General features: G+C 45.6%; 1 protein-coding gene across 1 annotated transcript in view; it reads left to right on the top strand.

Annotated features, from left to right (window-relative positions):
- Nucleotides 1-18,875, top strand: part of DOCK8 (dedicator of cytokinesis 8) — a 1,170,453-nt gene that overhangs the window by 166,542 nt on the left and 985,036 nt on the right. Inside the window, exon 2 of the mRNA XM_069625758.1 lies at nt 9,770-9,872. Coding sequence (XP_069481859.1) covers nt 9,770-9,872 — 103 coding nt within the window. The remainder of the gene's footprint in view (nt 1-9,769; nt 9,873-18,875) is intronic.

Raw genomic sequence — 18,875 nt, 5'->3', positions numbered from 1 at the left:
CAAGGGCATGAATTCAGAATGAGATCTGTCGTGTTTTCTGTAAAACCAGCACTCATGTTTTAGGAATTGCCACATGGGTATGTTACTTGAGTGGACGACTGTAACTCTGATGAGAGGATATATATATATATATCTTGAAGAAGTCTTTTCTTTGGAAAAATACTCTAGGATATACATATGTATTTTATTTGATGCTCGAATTGCAACTCTGATGAGAGGATACATTGTGGGGATTTGCCCATCAAGATGCACACTATTGCTGAAATCATCTATGTGTCTTACTTTGGCATTACACCATGAAGCAGGCCCATGGAGTTTGACTACAATAGGAAGTGGACACTGCTGAAAAAGATATGCATTGTTTTTGACTTTGAGATTTTGACTCTGGTGGGAGGATAGACTCTTCAGGGGGAGGATAGTGAGATTTCCTTGAATGATATAGTTTATCATCATGAAAGCACTAGGTAGTAAGTGAAACTAGCTTTGACATAATATCACGTTATTGGGTCATTGGCTCTAAACACATTATGAGGTTGATGGTGAATAAATTAGGATCATATCCAAGTGAAGGACAACTAGTGGTTAATCAGCTCAGGAACTTATGTACATCAATCCCATGATTATATATGCGTGATGTTGTCACGTGACAGTCAAACCGTGAGCAGGAAGTGCTCGTTTTACTACTTTTTTATGATTGACATCCATTGTCGTGTGTACACACACTCTACTACATCAAACTAGTTGCATAATCACTTGCTTTGATTAGTATTGACATAGTAATCAGTTGCAGAACGAACGTGTTTCAACGTTACATGCGGGTTGTCACGTTTATGTGACTTTCACGCTAGTAGAACTTTGTGACACATTGTGTGAACAATTTACCAGCATATCTTTATGCACTTATTTTGTAAAGGTGTGGTTCTCTCGTGATCTGAATCCCGTGATTTATTTCAGAACATAATTCGGGCGCAGGGTAGAAGGCCGCCTCCTTCCAGCTCATCCTGCCCTGCTGCTCATATCAAGTTTGCATTCATTTCGGTAAGACATGCTGATTGCCACGCAGCTTAGCACCACATAATGGCGTTTACGATACAAGAGGGCTTTTTTTATGCCGGTTCTCTATTGTTACGGAGTGTTTTTAAGAAAGCGGCAAGAGTTACATAAGATCTTGAACATCCTTGTGGGACTTTCTTACAGTTGATGGGTGAGTGATTTCGTTCACAAGCCGGGTCTTAATTAATCTACACAAGGTGACCTGCATTTTAAATGTACCTTTCTGGGCTTTATTTTCCAGAGTGAATCTAACTGCAATTGGGACACGTTCGATTTACAGGTTAGTTGCGTCATCTCTTTTACGCATTATGGGCTGATTTTGATTGGACGATTAGCTAGTGGGCTTCTAAATTGCTATAATAGGAAGGCAGTCCCCAGCCACCTGAAGATGGATGTAGATCCCAAAGGCGTAGTGTAGTTATGAGATGTTACAGTGATTATATCTGATAGCGCACTGGTTATTTTTCTGTAAAGCTCTCACACTCTGGGGAATTGTATTTGGATGATGCTGGTTACGATGCCTGAATTTGTGACATTTTTAGAGAAAACTCATAATGAATTTACATTCAAGCAGTAATGTAAATGAATCACGTGACTATAAGTGAAGACTTGATTTATGTTGAAAACACTTGTGGTTTTCAGAGTAATAAACTGTGTAATTAACACTTTTTTATATAAAGATTGCACATTTTTCATGAATATTAGGGAGTTTTCGCCTCTTGTGTGCCCAGGTTTCTCATCTTTGTCCAATGAGCTTCTTGTCAGTCAGTGCATCAAAGACAATCCTGTCATTAGAATGAGCTCCTCACACTAGGGTCTGATTACATTAGTCCTTTTGATGTAGGCAGACAGAGGAAGGGGCAGAGTCAGAGTAAGCGAGGAGAGGGATTCAGTGAACACAGGATCACACCATCTTGGATTTTGCTAGGGCCTCAAAACTTCCTGACCCCTCCCCGTTTCCTGCCAACAGCAAATGGTCAGCGAAACTACATGTATTACTCTGGCACATCAGACAGCAAAGGACACATTTTACAGCTGCCGGGATTTGGCCCTTAACAACAGGTTTGCTGTGAACCAAACCACTGTGGCAATTTGCCTATATGATGTGGTAAGACCCTCCTCATAGTTGATTCATCTTTTGGTGCTTGAAGAAGAAGGATCCACCGGGTCCAAAGTCCTGTTCCAAAGCGGTGAAGGCAGAGAGCTCCAAGAAAAGGGGCAATCCTTTCCCCCTAGCCATCCCAAGGGAATATTTGGGATGACCTGCTGACTGGGCCATTCCCGATGTAACTGAGACCACTAGTACCCAGGAACCTGCCCGCTGGAGGTGACGGAATCCTGCATGTGCTCTCTACAAAACACTGTGGTCGCAGGTTCAGAAGAAAGGACTTACCTTTGCCTTGAGAAACTCTGGACAAGACTTCCCAGTTAACCAGAAGTCAGGGAACAGCCTTGGGCCCTGGTCGCTGCCTCTGACCGCTTGTGAGCTACACTGACCCAGACATCGCCTCTCCATCCCAAGCTTCCTTGAGCTATGTGCCGGTGCTCTTTGTTGCATTGCGCCACGTGTTTGTCCCAGTCACCCAGCTCACCAACCCAATGCCAAATCACTGCCTCAGAAGGCACCATGAAGCCTGGTTTGGCACTGTAGAGCCCTGAAAGATATGACCTAAAGGTATTTGAAGTGACCATTTCCCTCCAGCCCACCTTTGAGGACTTTAGTAACTTGTAAGCTTCACCTATTTACCTTTTGAACGGTCCATCTAATGCCTTTGACATTTTGCTGCTGAAATCATCTGCCTGAGCACATCTTTGTACAAACCCAGTCTGTTTACCTTTATTCTTAAAGTCTGCTTCTCTGTGCTTTCTCTTGCAGGGGTGAGTCTTCAGTGTTTGTATTAGTTATGTGCATTTATTATCCTTGTACTATTGCTGTTTGGATTGCTTCTGTCCAGCTCACACCACTCCTGAAGTGTATAGCCCACCTCAAACCTGCACTACCTTAAGAGGTGAAGTAGGTATATTATTATTATTGTGGTATTCATTGAGCGCAGACCTAGCTTTCGAGAAGCAACAGAGTACTTTACAGAGATATACAGCAATGCAAATACACAACGGAACGTCCTTACAGAGCGCCTTACAGAGCACAGATGCATAACAGAGCGTTTTTCAGTGGTAACAGAACAGATATACAGCGGGGTGTAGGATACAGAGGAGGGGTACAGCTGTACCTGGCATATCTGTTGGGCTGCGTCCATTTCACCTTTATGAATGGGATCTCTGCTGGACTGCTGGTCTAGTATTAGTGAGAGGCTGAGTAGGCTCTTTAGCCACTAATCATCCCTGTCTTATTTCAGAGCAGTAGTCATTTCATCACACCATGGTCCTCTTTCTTCAAAATGTCTTGTAGCAGCGTTCACTCCTCACTATCAATCCTGAGGCTGTCAAGAGTTCTTAATGTTCAGCAATCAATAGTTACAAAATATTGACTGTAGGTACTTTAGTACATTTCCTTTCCTCATGTTAACAGCAAACGCCCATTGTGTAAGCCTTATGCTCCTGTTACTTTGCTGTATGAATGTCTTTCAGAGCCTGGACTCCTTGCCATCCTGAGATTGCGTCACAGCTTGACCAAATGGGGCAGATGAACTGACAGTGTCACATGTTTCGAGAGCAGAATCCACGGTTATCATCATTTAAATGTCTCAAAACAGCCACGCTCCCAACTCACCAAATACTCTTGGAATGAGTTCAGTCTTCAACTATCATCTCATTTTTTGATGATTTTTCTACCTTCCCAACTCATGTGGCAGTTTGTTGCAAAGCCCTACCTTTGAACCTCCAATAGATGTGCCGCCAGATGTTACTTTTTCAATTTTGGTGGTATCTTATAGTGTGTCAAATATTCTACTTTTCATTGTGTCATGCTGCAGATACCATGACATTTATTTGTCCATATTGTCATTTTGGGGCCAGCCACAGCCTGTTTTTGTAGTGTTGTTTTATGATTTTCTGTAGTCTGCTTAGTGTATTTATTTATCTACCAGAATGTTGTGTGAGGCATGGAACCTGAAGTACCTGTAGGTTCTAGGTTTGATGGTTTAAATGGACTTTCAGGATTGGAGCTAGATCTGTGCGGACGCTATCCTACTGCTATACTGTTCCCCACTTATACTATATCCTGTAATTAATAAACCCTGCTACTTTTATCCCTCCTGACTCATCGTGGTCCCAGTATGACTTACCTGCGGAAGTATGATCCTTCATTTTACCATAGGTTAGTTGCGAACTAGGTGACAGGGAGTTAATGTTTTCTGACATCCAGGACCTCAGTATGACTTCACACTGGTATTTCATTGGGTGGCCTACCTCAACTGCATTGAGGGACCTTTCACTATAGGTGTCAGTGTGGGTATCCATTGTTTTTACTGCTGAGTATTCACCACATATATTTTTCAGTGCAGAATACTCATCAGTAAAAATCACGGAATAGATAAAAATAGAGATGGTTGGCTTATGCAAGGAAACATTGGTTTGGGAGCGTTGGAGGGAAATTGGGAGGTAATGCGGGTTATCCCCTGCATTTTCCAGAACAAAAAAAGCATTAATAAATCTGCATGAAAAAAATCTTTGGTGAAAAAATGCTTGGTAAAAACACACGATACTGGCTGTGTGGTGTTGAGTGATTGTGTTACAAAGGAGGACCCATTGCTAGGAGACAAAAGAGTGACATTAGACAAGACCAACAACAGAATGACATGATTCGTCAGTTGACGCTGACAGTTCGGTCTCTGAAGAGAAAGTAACTGGATACGGGAAAGAGCAGTTTGTTTTCACAAAAGGAGTGTTCCAGGACCAGTGTCACGGATGGCACTCTGTTAAGAGTGGCACGGGACACCCAGGAAGGGTTTGGGTGGTTGTGCCAAAGTAAGGTGGACAGATAAGTACACACACAGCTGAAAGTAAAGAGAACGAAAAGTAGGCAAGTGTAGCAAGGAAATAAGATAAAACAGAATGGATTCCCTCTTGGGGTGTATGCAGATATAGGAAAAGAATATTCTAAGGACCTAAGGAAAAACTCCAGCCTTCTGCACAGTTTGCTATAACAGAGGCCCACGCTGTTTGCTCATGGCTTGGAACAACAGCTATGGGTGTCTGTAACGCAGAAATGAGACAATGGAAGGGGCAGAGGTTGCCTGACGGAAACCAACAGACAAGCTCTGTACAAAGGGGTCTACAAACAGTACAACAGAAGACACTAATAGACAAATCCAGAAAAAAGGAAATCGATAAGCAAACTAGCAGAAGGAAATGAAGGGAAAGCCGTATAACAGGATTGGATAGGGATAAAGAACAGAGGGTTGAAAACAAGGAAGAAAGCAAGGGAGTAGCAGTCAGGAAACAGGGGAACTGCAATAACTGAAAGTAAATAATGTAGGTGAACTGTTGTGGATAGCAGAGGACGGTAGGGTACAAGGTTGAGAGCTCAGAGGAGCAAGAACGCAATGAGCAAGCTCAAAGGAGCAGGCCTGTAAGGAAGGGGGCCCAGAGGGAAAGGGCTAAGGGCAGCGGAGTGAAGCAGGCTGCACGGCAAGGAGCCCAGAAGGCCCGGGCAGCAAGGAGTGAGCCCAGGGGAGCAGGGCCGCTGACTGTAGAAGGCTGCAGAGGACTGTAGAGGGCTGCTAGGCTGAGAACCCAGCGGACAAAGGCTGTAGGTAGCAAGCAGCGGAGTGTGATTGGCTGCAAGGTAGGAAGCCCCGAGGACAAGGGCTGTTGGCAGCGGAAAGAAGCAGGCTGCGCGGCAAGGGGCCAGAAGCACCGGGCAGCAAGGAGTAAGCCCAGAGGAGCAGGGCCGATGACTGTAGAAGGCTGCAGAGGACTGTAGAGGCTGCTAGACTGGAAGCCTAGCGGACGAAGGCTGTAGGTTGAAGGCAGCGGAGCGTGATCAGCTGCAAGGCAGGAGCCTGGAAGACAAAGGTGGAAGGTAGCAGCGGAGCGTGATCGGCTGGAAGACGAGGGCGGAAGGTAGCAGCTGAGCGAGATCGGCTGCAAGGCAGAGAGCCCGGCAGGGCACTGGATCCAAAGTAGGAGTAAGGAGGAACCGCATACAAAGATCCGTAGCTCGAAGCAAAAAAGGTGCTGGAAGGACTCTTAATGCAAGAGACTGAGTCCCTGCAGGCAGCAGCTTTTATACCGCCCTGCCCAGCACAGAGGCAGGCTAATTGGTCGCACCTGGATCATCACACCTGCATACAATCTGCCTCCTCCCTCTCTGTTCCTGAGCTGGTGGAAGCAGAGCTGATCCCTAGGGCTTCTGGGGATTGTAGTTCCGATGATGACAAATAGGAATAGCAGGAATAGATAGTTATAGCAAAGTGCATTGTGGTAAGTGTAGTTTGTTGGGGAAAAATAGAAAAGCACCAAAGTCTCGCAAATGGGAAATAAGGTCCAAGAAGTGAATAGCGGTTGATCCAAGAGTTGTCTGTAGATAAATGAATAACCATTAGTCCATAATGATCGCCAATGTATGCGCCCATGGCGCAGGCATGACAACCAGGGCTTCTCTATTGTGGAAGTTCCTGGAACTGCCTAACGCAAAGTGGGGAGGGAGCCACCCAAAATGCAATGGGTAACTAGTTGAATTTTGTGGGTTGCAGCTTTCTGAAATAAGGTTAACCCAGGTAGAGTGCTAGTGGGATTCTGGTGCTACAGAGGTGTGGGTCAAGACTTGCCAAACTAACTAGAGTTAGGACTGGGGTAGAGATGACAACAATCGTCTGGGAGGGTGAGGGTCCATATGCCCATATTTCCTCAAACCTATTTTTAACATACTTATGCATGATCGAGGGTAAGAGTCCACAAGCCCCCTAAGCAATACCACTATTTTATGACCAAAGCAGGTGAGGGTTCTATAGCTCTATAATTCCCTTTTATTTAGGTGAAGTTATAAGAGGTTGAGAGTGCACTACCCCTCAAACATTCCCACATTCCATGCTCAAACAGGGTGAGGGTTCTGCAGATCCCAAAATACCCTATATTGATTTCAGGCCATTCTGAAAATGCTAGGCACATCAGCCATTAATCTGTCAGTCTCCAGAGGAACTCTGATAGGAGTTTGTGGGTCCGTTCATTTTCCCCTAATCCCATGAAATAAATGTGTTATTAAGATGAGGAAAATATAAGCTTTGGTTGGATTCTCAATTTGGATGTGAGGGGTGCTCCTTCTTGGCTAGAGAGTTCATAACTACCATTGCCTAGCAGTATACTATGGCTAGGCAATGAGGGTATAACTAAAAAAATCTCAACCAGGAAGGAGGTGAACCTTCAGTTATTTACATGTATATATTTGTGAAAGTGTGTTTGTATGTTCGGGGTTGGCTGCAGCCCCATAACAGTTGGTGGGCTGAAATGTTGGCCCAAGGTCAGCATACCATTCTGGGGTGTACTGGCGACAGTGAAATCTGACGAACCACATCCATTCGCCCTGCACAGGGGTGGTCCGGGTCCGGCCCTGTGCTATCAGTACAGGCGATTCCGGGAGATTGCCGATTTTGCAATTTTTCAAAAATAGACTGTTAGGACCCAATATAACATAAACAAGGCTATAGCAAACCCCCACGTGCATGTCAGCTAGGGGTATGGCTAGTCAAATATAAAAATGAATATGGGTTCATTTATTAATGTATGCACCCAATGTTTACATAGTTTAATCTATCATAATGGACTCCAATCCTGAATAACAAATTACTTGTTAACATGCACGAAGAACAAATGGTGCTGTCATATCTGTGGTGTAGTTTCATTACTTATCTTTATTCTGTTCTTGATGAAATGTTTGCATGGGAAGTGGCCATTGCAACAAGGTTTCTCTTTTTCGGTGTTCGAATTCGCTCCTCGTATAGATAGGTGGAGGCAAGTTTACAATCACAGCCAGGCAATCAGGAGTTACCCTTTCACGAGAAGACATTTAGTCCTTGCCCTTCTCTTGTGACAGGTAGCATTGCACCCCTTTGAGAGTGCTATTAATGGAGATACACCCTATATAAAAATGGTGTACACGTAGGCTAAGGCTTAAGGTAGCATGATAAGGATTCAATGTCCACAGCATCATGCTTATCATATTGGGACAGAGACTCTGACCAATGCTTATGATATCATGATGACTATTCCATTGTATTGAGCCTTAGGCTTATCATATTGTGACAAACATGACACTGTCTATTGACTCATGCTTGTGATATCATGGTAGGGATTCCATTGTCCACAGCCTTATCCTTATCATATTGTAGCAAATATGGTAGATCTATCGACTTGATGATAAATATTCAATTGTACACACTCTTCTGCGATCATATTTTGACAAATGTTGCATAGTTTGTAGACTCATGCCTGCAATATCATGATGAATATTGAACTGACCATAACCATTTAAATATCATATTGTGACAAAGATTGCAAGTTCAATTGCCCTGTGTTAAAGATATCACGATTAAGATTCCATTATTCCGAGCCTTATGTTTATCATTTTTGTGACAAACCTTGTAGTTTCAATTGCTTCATTTTTAAAATAACATGATACAGATTCTGATGTTCATAGCCTGATATCAGGACAGAGGGTTCTGAGATATGTGAGTCATTGGTGTGCTGTTCCAAACATATGTATCTCTTTACTTATTGTATTGGACGGGGTAAGCAAAGGGTGTTTTATTCCAAATTGTTATTATGGAACAATGCCCATCATTTACAGAACACTGCCAATATTCTAAAGGCAATGCAAGTATATACACTGGGTCAAATATAAGTGAATGTATGTGATGCAATCATTAACATGGGCTCAGACAATATCAAACACGATGATAATCTGTCTCTAAAATCCCTTGCCAATCTCAGAATATTTCAGTATGAGGCAAGAAAAAACAAAGCAAAGGAAAGATGGGAGAAGTAAGAGATGGGGAAACGCACCCCAGGGTAGACAGACAGGTATTAGGGATTACATGGTGCAGTCATTGAACAGGATGTTCATGTATGTCGCTAGTTTTAGCCACCATACTCCAGGAAGTCTCTTCAAATCTTGTCTTATAAACAGTGCTCCAGATAAGATTTTGGAGTGGGAGTATTTTACTCCCTGTTTTTAAAGTTGGGAGTACAATTATTTTTGGAGGAGTAAAAATATAAGTCCCATTTCCCAATGGGAGTATTTTATAAGCGGGTAAACATGTTTTAACTGGAAAACAGAAATATGTTTGTAATAATTATTTCTTTGCACCTAGTTATTCATGTACATTAAAAGATACATGCTTGCTTCTTCTGATCAGGCAGTACTAGTAATGTCTTCCTCTTCTACTAAATCCAGTACTGGTCCGAACATATCAATGGAGCTGTGTCTGTGAAATCAGGGGTACATGGTCCTATTTGTTTACTGTTTTTTGTTGGGAGTATTTTTACACATTATTTTTATTTTCTGGGAGTATTTGCCTATTTTTGGGGAGTAAAAGTGGGCGATACACCCCTTATATGTGGGGCTGCTTATATATCAGTTCATATGTGGAGCCAATATTGCACTTCTTCACCCAGCTCTATTGGGGCCACTAAATTCTCACTGAAAACACTCTGGGATAGCATGTTGTCCATTTGAAGTCCTTATTCATGTAATCTGTGTGTTGAAATCAATGTTATAATTCCTTTTTCTAAGTTTGTATTAATTTTGAATTTGCAGATATTCATCGGCTGAGATAAGAAAGCAGTTTGTCCAGCAGCCAAGTCCTGGCTTGTTTAATCAGCGCAGCACTAGCACCTCGGCCTCGGCTCCACTACAGCTAGTAAGTAGAGAAGCAATGTCTGCATGCTCGAGTCCTATTGAAGGTAATGACACATGATCGGCACCTTTTTGAAACACACCTTCATCAATGAGCACAGTGACTTCGTATGAATTGGTTCCACAAGCTTTAAATAATTACATTTAATAAAGATAATTTATGCAGCATACAATCTCCTAAATGAAAATCAAATGCAGGAGCAGCTGGTCTTTAAAGGAAGGTTTGGGAGAGTAACCAAAATGAAACAAGATGAGGATCAATAGTGAAGAAGACACATCTAGAGATTAAGTTTGTAAACGTAGACGATATGATATAATCATTCGTAGCTTGTAGGCGAATGCTCCAATGTTGAACGTTCAAAACAGCTTTCTATCTGGGCTGTTGGCCAACAAAGAAAGAGAATTTTAAAAATATGTTTAATGCACAAAAGAGAGATAGAGCTGGGGAAAGGCAGGGAAAATCCAGAAATTAGGACCTTTGAGAAGTTACAATATGCATCCATAAGGCAGATTAGATGGGCGTTGTGATCCTTTTCTGCTGTCTCTCTGTATACATTCATAGAAGCTATGAGGTGGCTTGCTAATATCAGCCTAGCTATGAATCTGCTAAAGCATTTTGATTTACCAGTGAAGGGTGCCATGCTCAGGCCTTCCAGGCCACATTTGTATAGGTTGTGGGTCAGGCATTTGTGAAGACACATGCTATTGAACCCAAATGGTATGATTATGTTTCACAACTAAACATTCTTCTCACTCCTGCATTTCTTCCCACAAACTATTATATTGACTCTGACCTCTAGAGTAAGTGACATGCCTATCTCAGGTTTACAAAATGAAAGTATACAAACGTACTCAATCAAGGTAAACGTGTTTTCATAAATATTCTTAACTAGCCATACCCCCGACGTTGCGCGGGTCTGTAGCTGACATGCACGTGGGGGTCTGCTATAGCCTTGTGTATGTTATAGTGTTTCCTAACTGTTAGGCGGAAACCTGTGCAGTTCCCTCTGGGACCACTGCAAAAGATTTAGGACTACAGGTGTTTGGCAGTAAACCCACTTGGTAGTAGTCTTTACCACACAGATTCACTTGGTAGCTGTGGCTGAGCAGTCAGACTTCCCTCAAGAAGAGTTAGGCAGTATGTGGAGTATACAAAATAGGGCAATCTACACAGTAAGGCAAGCAAACACGCAACAAGGCTTCGGTGTAAAGATATATAGTTATTTATTTATAAGAACACATCTATAGAAAACACTAATACGGCAAACGATTTCAATCACAATAACTATACGAAGAAAATATCAATCCCCCTAACAATAGTTCGACAAGTCTAGGTTCAACGGCATCACTTATTTGCAGACAGAGGTGTATGCTTTAACCTAGATGGCACTCCAGTATTCGTTAGGACGGGAGAGAAAAGGCGGATTAAGAAGTCAACTTGATACCAATATTTTTAAGAACAAATGCAAGGCAAGAAGACAGGAACCACTGTAGATTCCAAAGTTCAGAGGCCAGGCCCACTCGGAGAGAGGCAAGGCGATATGTCCCAAAAAGTATCTTAGTGGAAATGCGCTTCGAGTCTTTATCGCAAATTGTTATGGAAAGATTGGACCAGTTCAGAACAACAAGTTAAAGAAAGCTTGGAGGCGACCCAATGGAAAGGCGAGGATTAAGACACCTCACTCTATCCGGCAGAAAGGGAAGCCAGGCGGACACGGTACCTTGTTTGTGGAGAGACCGCTCCGGCGGGGGCTGTTGTTCCTGGTGGTGGATGCACGTTGGGCCTTTGCCCAAGAGTAGAGATGATCTCGTTATCGAAGAAAGGTGAAGTCCGGTGCACCACCAGGGAAGAGACCAGCCGCGGAGTGCTCCGTCACAAGGCACCACCTTTTGGTCGCGGTACAGGGGTAGTGGCTATCCGGTTGCCGAGGTGCTCTGCATGGGCAATTCGACCACTGCGTCCTGGAGCGAAGAAAAAGCAAAGGGGACTGGTTGTTCCCACCAGTCAGGGGAAGAGACTCTCCGGCAGGGAGATCTCCTCTGTCGTCGGGAAGTGGTGAGTCGGTTCCGCAGGGCTCCACTGGAGGTGTCGTCGTTGCAGGTCGGCTCAGCTTTACCCTCGTCGGATTCTTAGGTCCTGTGGCGACTTCTCAAGATCCAGTCCCAAAAGCCCTGCTTTTATGCAGAAAACCCCCATTCATTCAGCCTAGCTGTCAATCAAAACACGCTAAGTGGTGAGCGGGGTGGCTCACCACTTGGGCCAATCACACTAGAGTGCGACCGGAGTTGGCAAGGCAACTCGGTCCAGGGTGCCTAAACCCCCTCCCACACCCCTGTGGTAACCCAGACAGAATGGCACCACTTTGGAGGGTCTCTGTACAGAAGCCCGCCAAAAGTGGAACAAAGGGCTCAACCTTTGGTTTAGGAGTCACAGAGACGAACACAGACGCCATTTTACAAACCGAGTTCTGGCAGAAAATACCATCCGATAGACCTATTTAGGATAAGTAAATCGGTGGTATGTTAGAGATTAACGAGAGAAAAAGTATTAATCTCCAACAATGGGAAGAATCCCATAGGCTTATATTCGGGGTCGAATATAACAAGTAGTTTCCACTGCCATCAGCCAAAACTCGACGAGGGGGGACGGGACAGTGCCCCATTGAATAACAGACCCAGGAGTAATCGAATTACCACTACTAGTACGTCCACAATAGGATGGTTTGTACTAGTCCTATTAGTAAATTTAGGTCTAGTAAAGCCAATGGTGACTTTACACGCCCGGGGAGACAGTAGTCAGTCCCCGGGTATGGAGTCTATGATGGAGGTCCGCTAGGACGCCCCAGTGCTACGGCACGGAGGGTACGTTGTAACACACATAGTAAAACATATGAGACCCTATGGAGTAAAAGACCCCATAGCCCATAGAACACATTGACATTCAAAGGAATTACACACATTCATGTCCAAGAGTGGGAGAAAAAGAGTCTCACTCTTGGCAGGATGGAAAAAAACAAACTCCAGAAATCCAGCAAAGCTGCTGGGGGACTCACTAGGTTAGGAAATTCAGCCTAAACAGATAATTCTCCCTAACACTAACTTCCTATTTTTGAAAAATCGCAACATCGTCAATCTCGCCTTAATTGCCTATACTGCTAGCACAGGGTCGGACCCTGCTCCACCCCCGTGCAGGGTGAATGGGTGGGGTTGGTTGGATTTCATTAACGCTAGTCTACACCCCCGACTGGTATGCCAACTGTGGGTCAAAATTTCAGCCCACCAACTGTTATGGGGCTGGAGCCCACCCCAAACATACACACTTCCACAAAGATGTATACTATTAATAGATTGAATTCCCTAAAATGTCTACAGTTTTACAGTCACAGTATTTGTTCTTCTGGTTTCCACCACCAATATCAATATTTCTTTCTACTTATCTTGTTTCTTTTATGTTACTTCCAAATTGTTTCCTCCCACCAATGTAGATATTTCACATATATTCTTTTGGTTTTTCTCACCAATATTTATATTACTTGTATTGTTTCTAATGCAAAGTCTTCCAAACTGGTTCCTCTCACATATTAATTAAATATTTCTTGCTGCCTGTATTTGTTCTTTGTTTTATTTCTTTTTGCAATTCTTAATATTGTATATATTAGGGAACTGCTTTTCTAACTATAATTGTTTTGTTCACTGTCTAGAGAAATGTACTAGTATGATTCGTCCCTCTATTGTGGCCCTCAAAAAAGGGAGGAACGTTCTAGTATATGTTGTGTGGTGTTTATTCATATGTGCAATTGCAGTTACTCTTTTCTCAAACGTTTAGTTTGCTATATATGGGCACTCTGTTTTTTAGTATTTTGTGCAAAAGGTATGCACAAATATTTATTTTCTCCAAATGTTACTTTAGGAATGGAAAATCTAACACTATTTGAATTCACTGACTTCCCTATATTTTGGGAAAGGTTATGTTGCTTATGTGCTCAATTGTGTTTTGCAGCATGGGTATGCCACTACAGAGTTGTGTGTTACTTTGTGTTTTGTGCCAAGGGTCTAGCGCCTTATAATCATTTTGGGCTTTTCCCACTTCTAAATGAAAGATCCCTCAAATTGTCATATATTAAGTGGGCGGTGTATTGTATGAGTCCTTGTTTATTTTCCTTGCATACTAATTTTCTTATCATTTTATCAATTGCTGTCATTTTTAAAAAGATTTTATAAACATCTCTCCATCCTAATTGAGTCATGTTTCCATCAGACATGCAAGTAGAGCAGTTCACCTGAAGTTATGTGAACTTGTGTTTCCATGGTGTAAGTGCATCCACCATTTTCCTCAGCTGATCGATCGCAAAATGCTGTCAATCATTTCTGATGCAATGTATATTTTGGTTTTGTGTTCTTAGTGTTTTTCTTGTGTATTATTTCCAGTTTGAAAAAAATTCAATGCATGATAAGTGGTGTGAGCCAACTAAATCTAGTCCTTAAAAATACACTTTTGTATATATATATAGGGCAGTGGTTGCCGCCCTATAGGTAAGGTGAGTCGAACTCCCATAGGAAACCCGAAAAAATGAATTGCTAATGTTTTTTGACTCCTGCAACGGATTTGGTTGAAATTGTGAAGACAACTAGGTATGCCTGACCACCCAACACACCCCAACCGCTCAACCCCACCTCCCCAAACTGCACATCCTGGGAATGATTTGTTGACAAATAAAATTAAAAGGTTATTAAGAAAACAAAAAAAGTTGGGGCCCATTCATTTTCCCATAGACAAAAAAGGTAATACTCCTACGTCCCGTCCCCTTTCCTCCATACTTATGGGACATCTCTCCATCCTGTGGGACGGGACCGGAGCACTTTGTAAAAAGCATCCACATTTTTTTCAAACATTTGTCCCTCCTCTCTTTACTGTGCGGGGCCTGGCACGCGGCCGTAACCCCGCCCATCTTGGCTCTGCCCCGCACATCGCCCATCATTCCTTTTCTCTGCACGATCGGGGCCGGACGCACTTGCATCCTCGGAAGACTTTCTTTCCTGTTTTCCTCTCTGGCTCTCGCTAGCGTTCGTTTACTAGTCTATGGGCCTCATCACGACTTTGGCGGTAACCCTTAAATCCGGCGGTAGCGCTATTACTGCTGGATTTAAGGGTCCGCCAAATCAGGAATTCGGCGGATTTCACCCCAGCTCTGAGCTGGGGGGAAATCCACCGAAAATTCGCGCTTATTAGCGCAAAATTTCCCCATTGAGCCCAATGGGGAATGGGGCATTCCCGAATGGGCTCAATGGGGAATGGGGATTAACATTACCGCCGAACTTGTGATCTGGCGCTATTAGCGCCGGGGAGTTCGGCGGTAGGGCAGATAGCGCTGGCGCTAATATTGCCGGCGTTACCGCCCAAGTCGTGATGAGGCTCCATGTTTTTTAAACTAGATTTTCCAGACTGTTCATTGTGTCACCGTCGCTTCGCGAGGGCGGATCCCCATCCTCTTTGTTTAGAGTGTTTGGGTCCGGAACACCGTTGGACTCCTGTTTTTACTGTGATTCCCTTTCGGTCCGGGCACTTCAATGTCGGTTGGAGCGGTGGGAGGAGGTGTTCGGACAAACTCCTCCTTCTCATTTTCAGGCGTTCATCGACGAGAAGAAAAAACGCTTGGTAAGTTCTTTACTTTTCAGAGCACCCTGGCCGGGGGATACCTTTCCGGGTTCCTCTCGGGCCGGGAGGGGCGTTGATCGCTCTGTTACCGGGGTTCGCTCTGAGGTGCCTGTCGGGCCTAATAATTCTTCCGGAGTTTTCTCCGAGGGTCTCTGTAAGGGGCCTGCGTTCACCGGAGTACGCTCCGAGGCCCCTCCTGTGGGGGCTGTTTGTAGACCCAGTTCTACTGAGTCGTGGGGTATCGGAGCTTGCTCTGAGGCCACTCTTTCGGCTTCCCTCAAAAACAAAACCGGGGTGCGCCCCGAGGTCTTGGCTGAGCTTGAGGTTACTGAACGGATGTTCGAGGCACGTGCCGATAAGGCTTCTACCGGGCCTAGGTCCGAGGTCCCTCGTACAGAGGCAAAGGCTACCAACAGTTCTGAGGGGCCGGGCAAGGCCCTGTCGGTGAAAGCGGTTGCTCACCGTTCCCACTCTTGTGGTGACACCAGATCTGTTGAGGGGGCAAAGAAGAAAGTTTCTTCTTTTACCGGCAGTGCCGAGGCCCTTCCTTCGAAGGCTCAGTTGGCGGTTGCTATGTCGCAGAAACATTCCAGGCCTCATAGTACCGGCTCTGCCGAGGTTCCTTATGTTAAGGCTAAAGTTAAGACTCCTGACCCATCGACGGGGACCCCTGCCTCACTTCCTCACATGCCGCAGTTCCGCTCAGATGAGGACAAAATGGCGTCCGTTCCCACCACGACCACGGTGGCCATTTTAGGTACTACCCCTACAACTACGCCATTGGCCCCTGGTGTAGGGTTCGGTCCTTCGGGTGAACCTAAGGTCCCTTGTGCGCATCCTTACCGGCCGGTTTATGATTGGAACGCCCGAATGCCTCTTCCGCACAATGTTTCATTGCCCACGGGAGCGGCTCCCTTGATTTATGTGGATACGTCGGTGGAGGGGCCGCTGTGGCACCCTTCCCCGTTACGTCCCTGGATTTGTCCACCTCATGAGAGGCCTCCTCAGGTTCCGAAACAATCTCCTGAGGACGCCTTTTTCGGTAAATTTCAAGCGCTTATGCGCACCGACCCCATGAGGGAATATTTCAAAGGGCTTTTCAAGGAGATATGTCCACCTGCGCCTCCGGCTCCACCCGTTCTGCTGGTGGTCCCGCCGGCACCTCCCTTGCCCGTGGTGCCTTCCCCAGCGTTTTCGCCTTTGCCACCATTGTCCCCAGTGGACAAGGCAGTGCCTGACACGGCTCAGCAGGATCCTGACCTGCCAGATGACCCTCAAGGCGATCAGGACAACGAGGACCTCCCCCGCTCTATCAGAGCTTTCCATGACCGGGTGCTGGACATGATGAGTTTCTTAGATGTTCCGGTGCCCGAGGCACCCGCTCCGCAGGAGGGCGTGCTTTCTGGGGCGTTCACCTTGTCTCCTTTGGAGCGTACCGGCCTGTTCTTGCAGAGGGACGTTCTGGCCGAGGTCCGAAGAGTTTGGGAAAAGCCACACTTGGGACTTTTTGTCAATAAAAAGATTGACGCGAGGTGCAGGGTACATTCTTCGGAAGAAGTGGCCTTGTCATCTTGTCCGCCTCCCTCCTCTACAGTGGTGGCTGCAGCTACGTTGCAATCCAGGCCTGCAGCATCCTCCTCCGCGACGGCTACTCAGGTCTTGGGAAAGGAGGACAAGCTCCTGGACTCCCTAGGGAGGAAAATCTTTGCCAAATCGGCCTTACAGCTCAGGCAGGCCAATGCAGAATTGATTTTGGCAGGAGCTAACATGCGGATGTGGAGAGGTCTGTCGGAGTTTGAGGAGCACATTCCGGTCGAGAAGTTGGAAGATTTCAGAGGGGGCCTTTCCGATGCCAGGGTCTTGGCCCAGGATCTCCTGGAGGCTGCGGCTCATCACGTAGACACCTCGGCTCGGGGTCTGATGCTTGGGGTTGATACCTCGCGGCAAGCGTGGCTGCATGCCACTAAGTTTTCGAAGGAAGTGCAAGACAAGGTTCTGGATCTTCCATTCGATGGTAAGGAGCTTTTTCACTCTTCTACTGATGTAGAGCTCACCAAAACCAAAGATAGCACTCAGACGGCTAAATCATTGTCTGTTCTGGTTAAAGCTCCCTTCAAGTCTCAAAGGCCGTTGTCGCAAAGTCGACCTTCCTCTGGTTTTAGGGGCTTCCTCGACCGCAAATCTCGCAGAGTGGATACTCCTGCGGGGAATAACCGTCGTAGACAACAGCGTACGCGGTTTTTCTCCTGCTCCTCAGCCTCCTCATCAGTTTCAGGTGGCACCGCCACCAACAAGCCTGCCAAATGAGAGTTTTCCACGCACGAGACCCCGGTGGGAGGACGCATTGCGTCTCATTGATAGGCGTGGCAGACCATCACAGAAGACAGATGGGTCTTGTTAGTCGCTCGAGCGGGCTTCCGCTTACCTTTACCCCCTACCCACCACTCAACCCTCCTTTTCAGCTGTCGGGCTCACCCTCCCTCAAGGCCGAGGTTCAGAAACTTCTGCACCTCAGAGCTGTGGAACCCGTTCCCCTTGGGGAGCGAGGGGAGGGTTTTTACTCCCGGCTGTTTACGGTGCCCAAACCCAACCAGGCTGGCCTGCACACCATCCTAGACCTTTCCCAGTTCAATCTTTTCCTACCCCAAGAGAAATTCAAGATGATCACGCCCGGTCAGATTCGCTCCTCTTTGCAGATGGGCGATTGGCTCAGCGTGGTGGATCTTCAGGATGCGTACATGTATATCCTGATTTGGAATCCACACAGGAGATACCTCCGCTTCTCTTTGGGAGACGAGCACTTCCAGTTTCGGGTGCTTCTTTTTGGCCTCAGTTCGGCGCTGCGTGTCTTCATGAAGATGATGTCGGTGATTGCGGCCTATCTTCGTCTCCAGGGTATCCATGTGTATCCCTATTTGGACAACTGGCTCCTACGTTGCCCTTGTCTGTTGGCAGCAGCGGGCAACCTCCAGTCTCTCCTTCAGCTCCTGTTCCATCTTGGGCTGTCGGTGAACTGACGGAAATCCTCCATGACGGTCTCACAGGACCTGACTTTCCTGGGTTTTCGTTGGAACACGATCGACTGCCGAGTGTATCTGACCGGGGACAGAATGGCGGATCCGTTGGCCACGTGTCAGATGTTAGCGCAGTCAGAGAGCATGTCGGCCTGGTGGTTCCAGAGGCTTCTGGGCCTCGTGGCCTCGTGTGTACTGGCTCTTCCTCTTGCTCGTCTCAAAATGAAACGGACCCAGATGACTCTTAGGAGTTCCTGGTGTCAGGCTGTGGACCCGGATTCCAAGCGGATAATGATTCCGGATTCCATGAGAGTGGACCTGGTCTGGTGGACATCTC

Source organism: Ambystoma mexicanum, chromosome 6p, assembly GCF_040938575.1.
Source record: "Ambystoma mexicanum isolate Mex_15411 chromosome 6p, UKY_AmexF1_1, whole genome shotgun sequence".
Lineage (NCBI taxonomy): Eukaryota > Metazoa > Chordata > Amphibia > Caudata > Ambystomatidae > Ambystoma > Ambystoma mexicanum.
The sequence above is the reverse complement of the archived record's forward strand: the minus strand, read 5'-3'. Positions and strand labels throughout refer to the sequence as shown.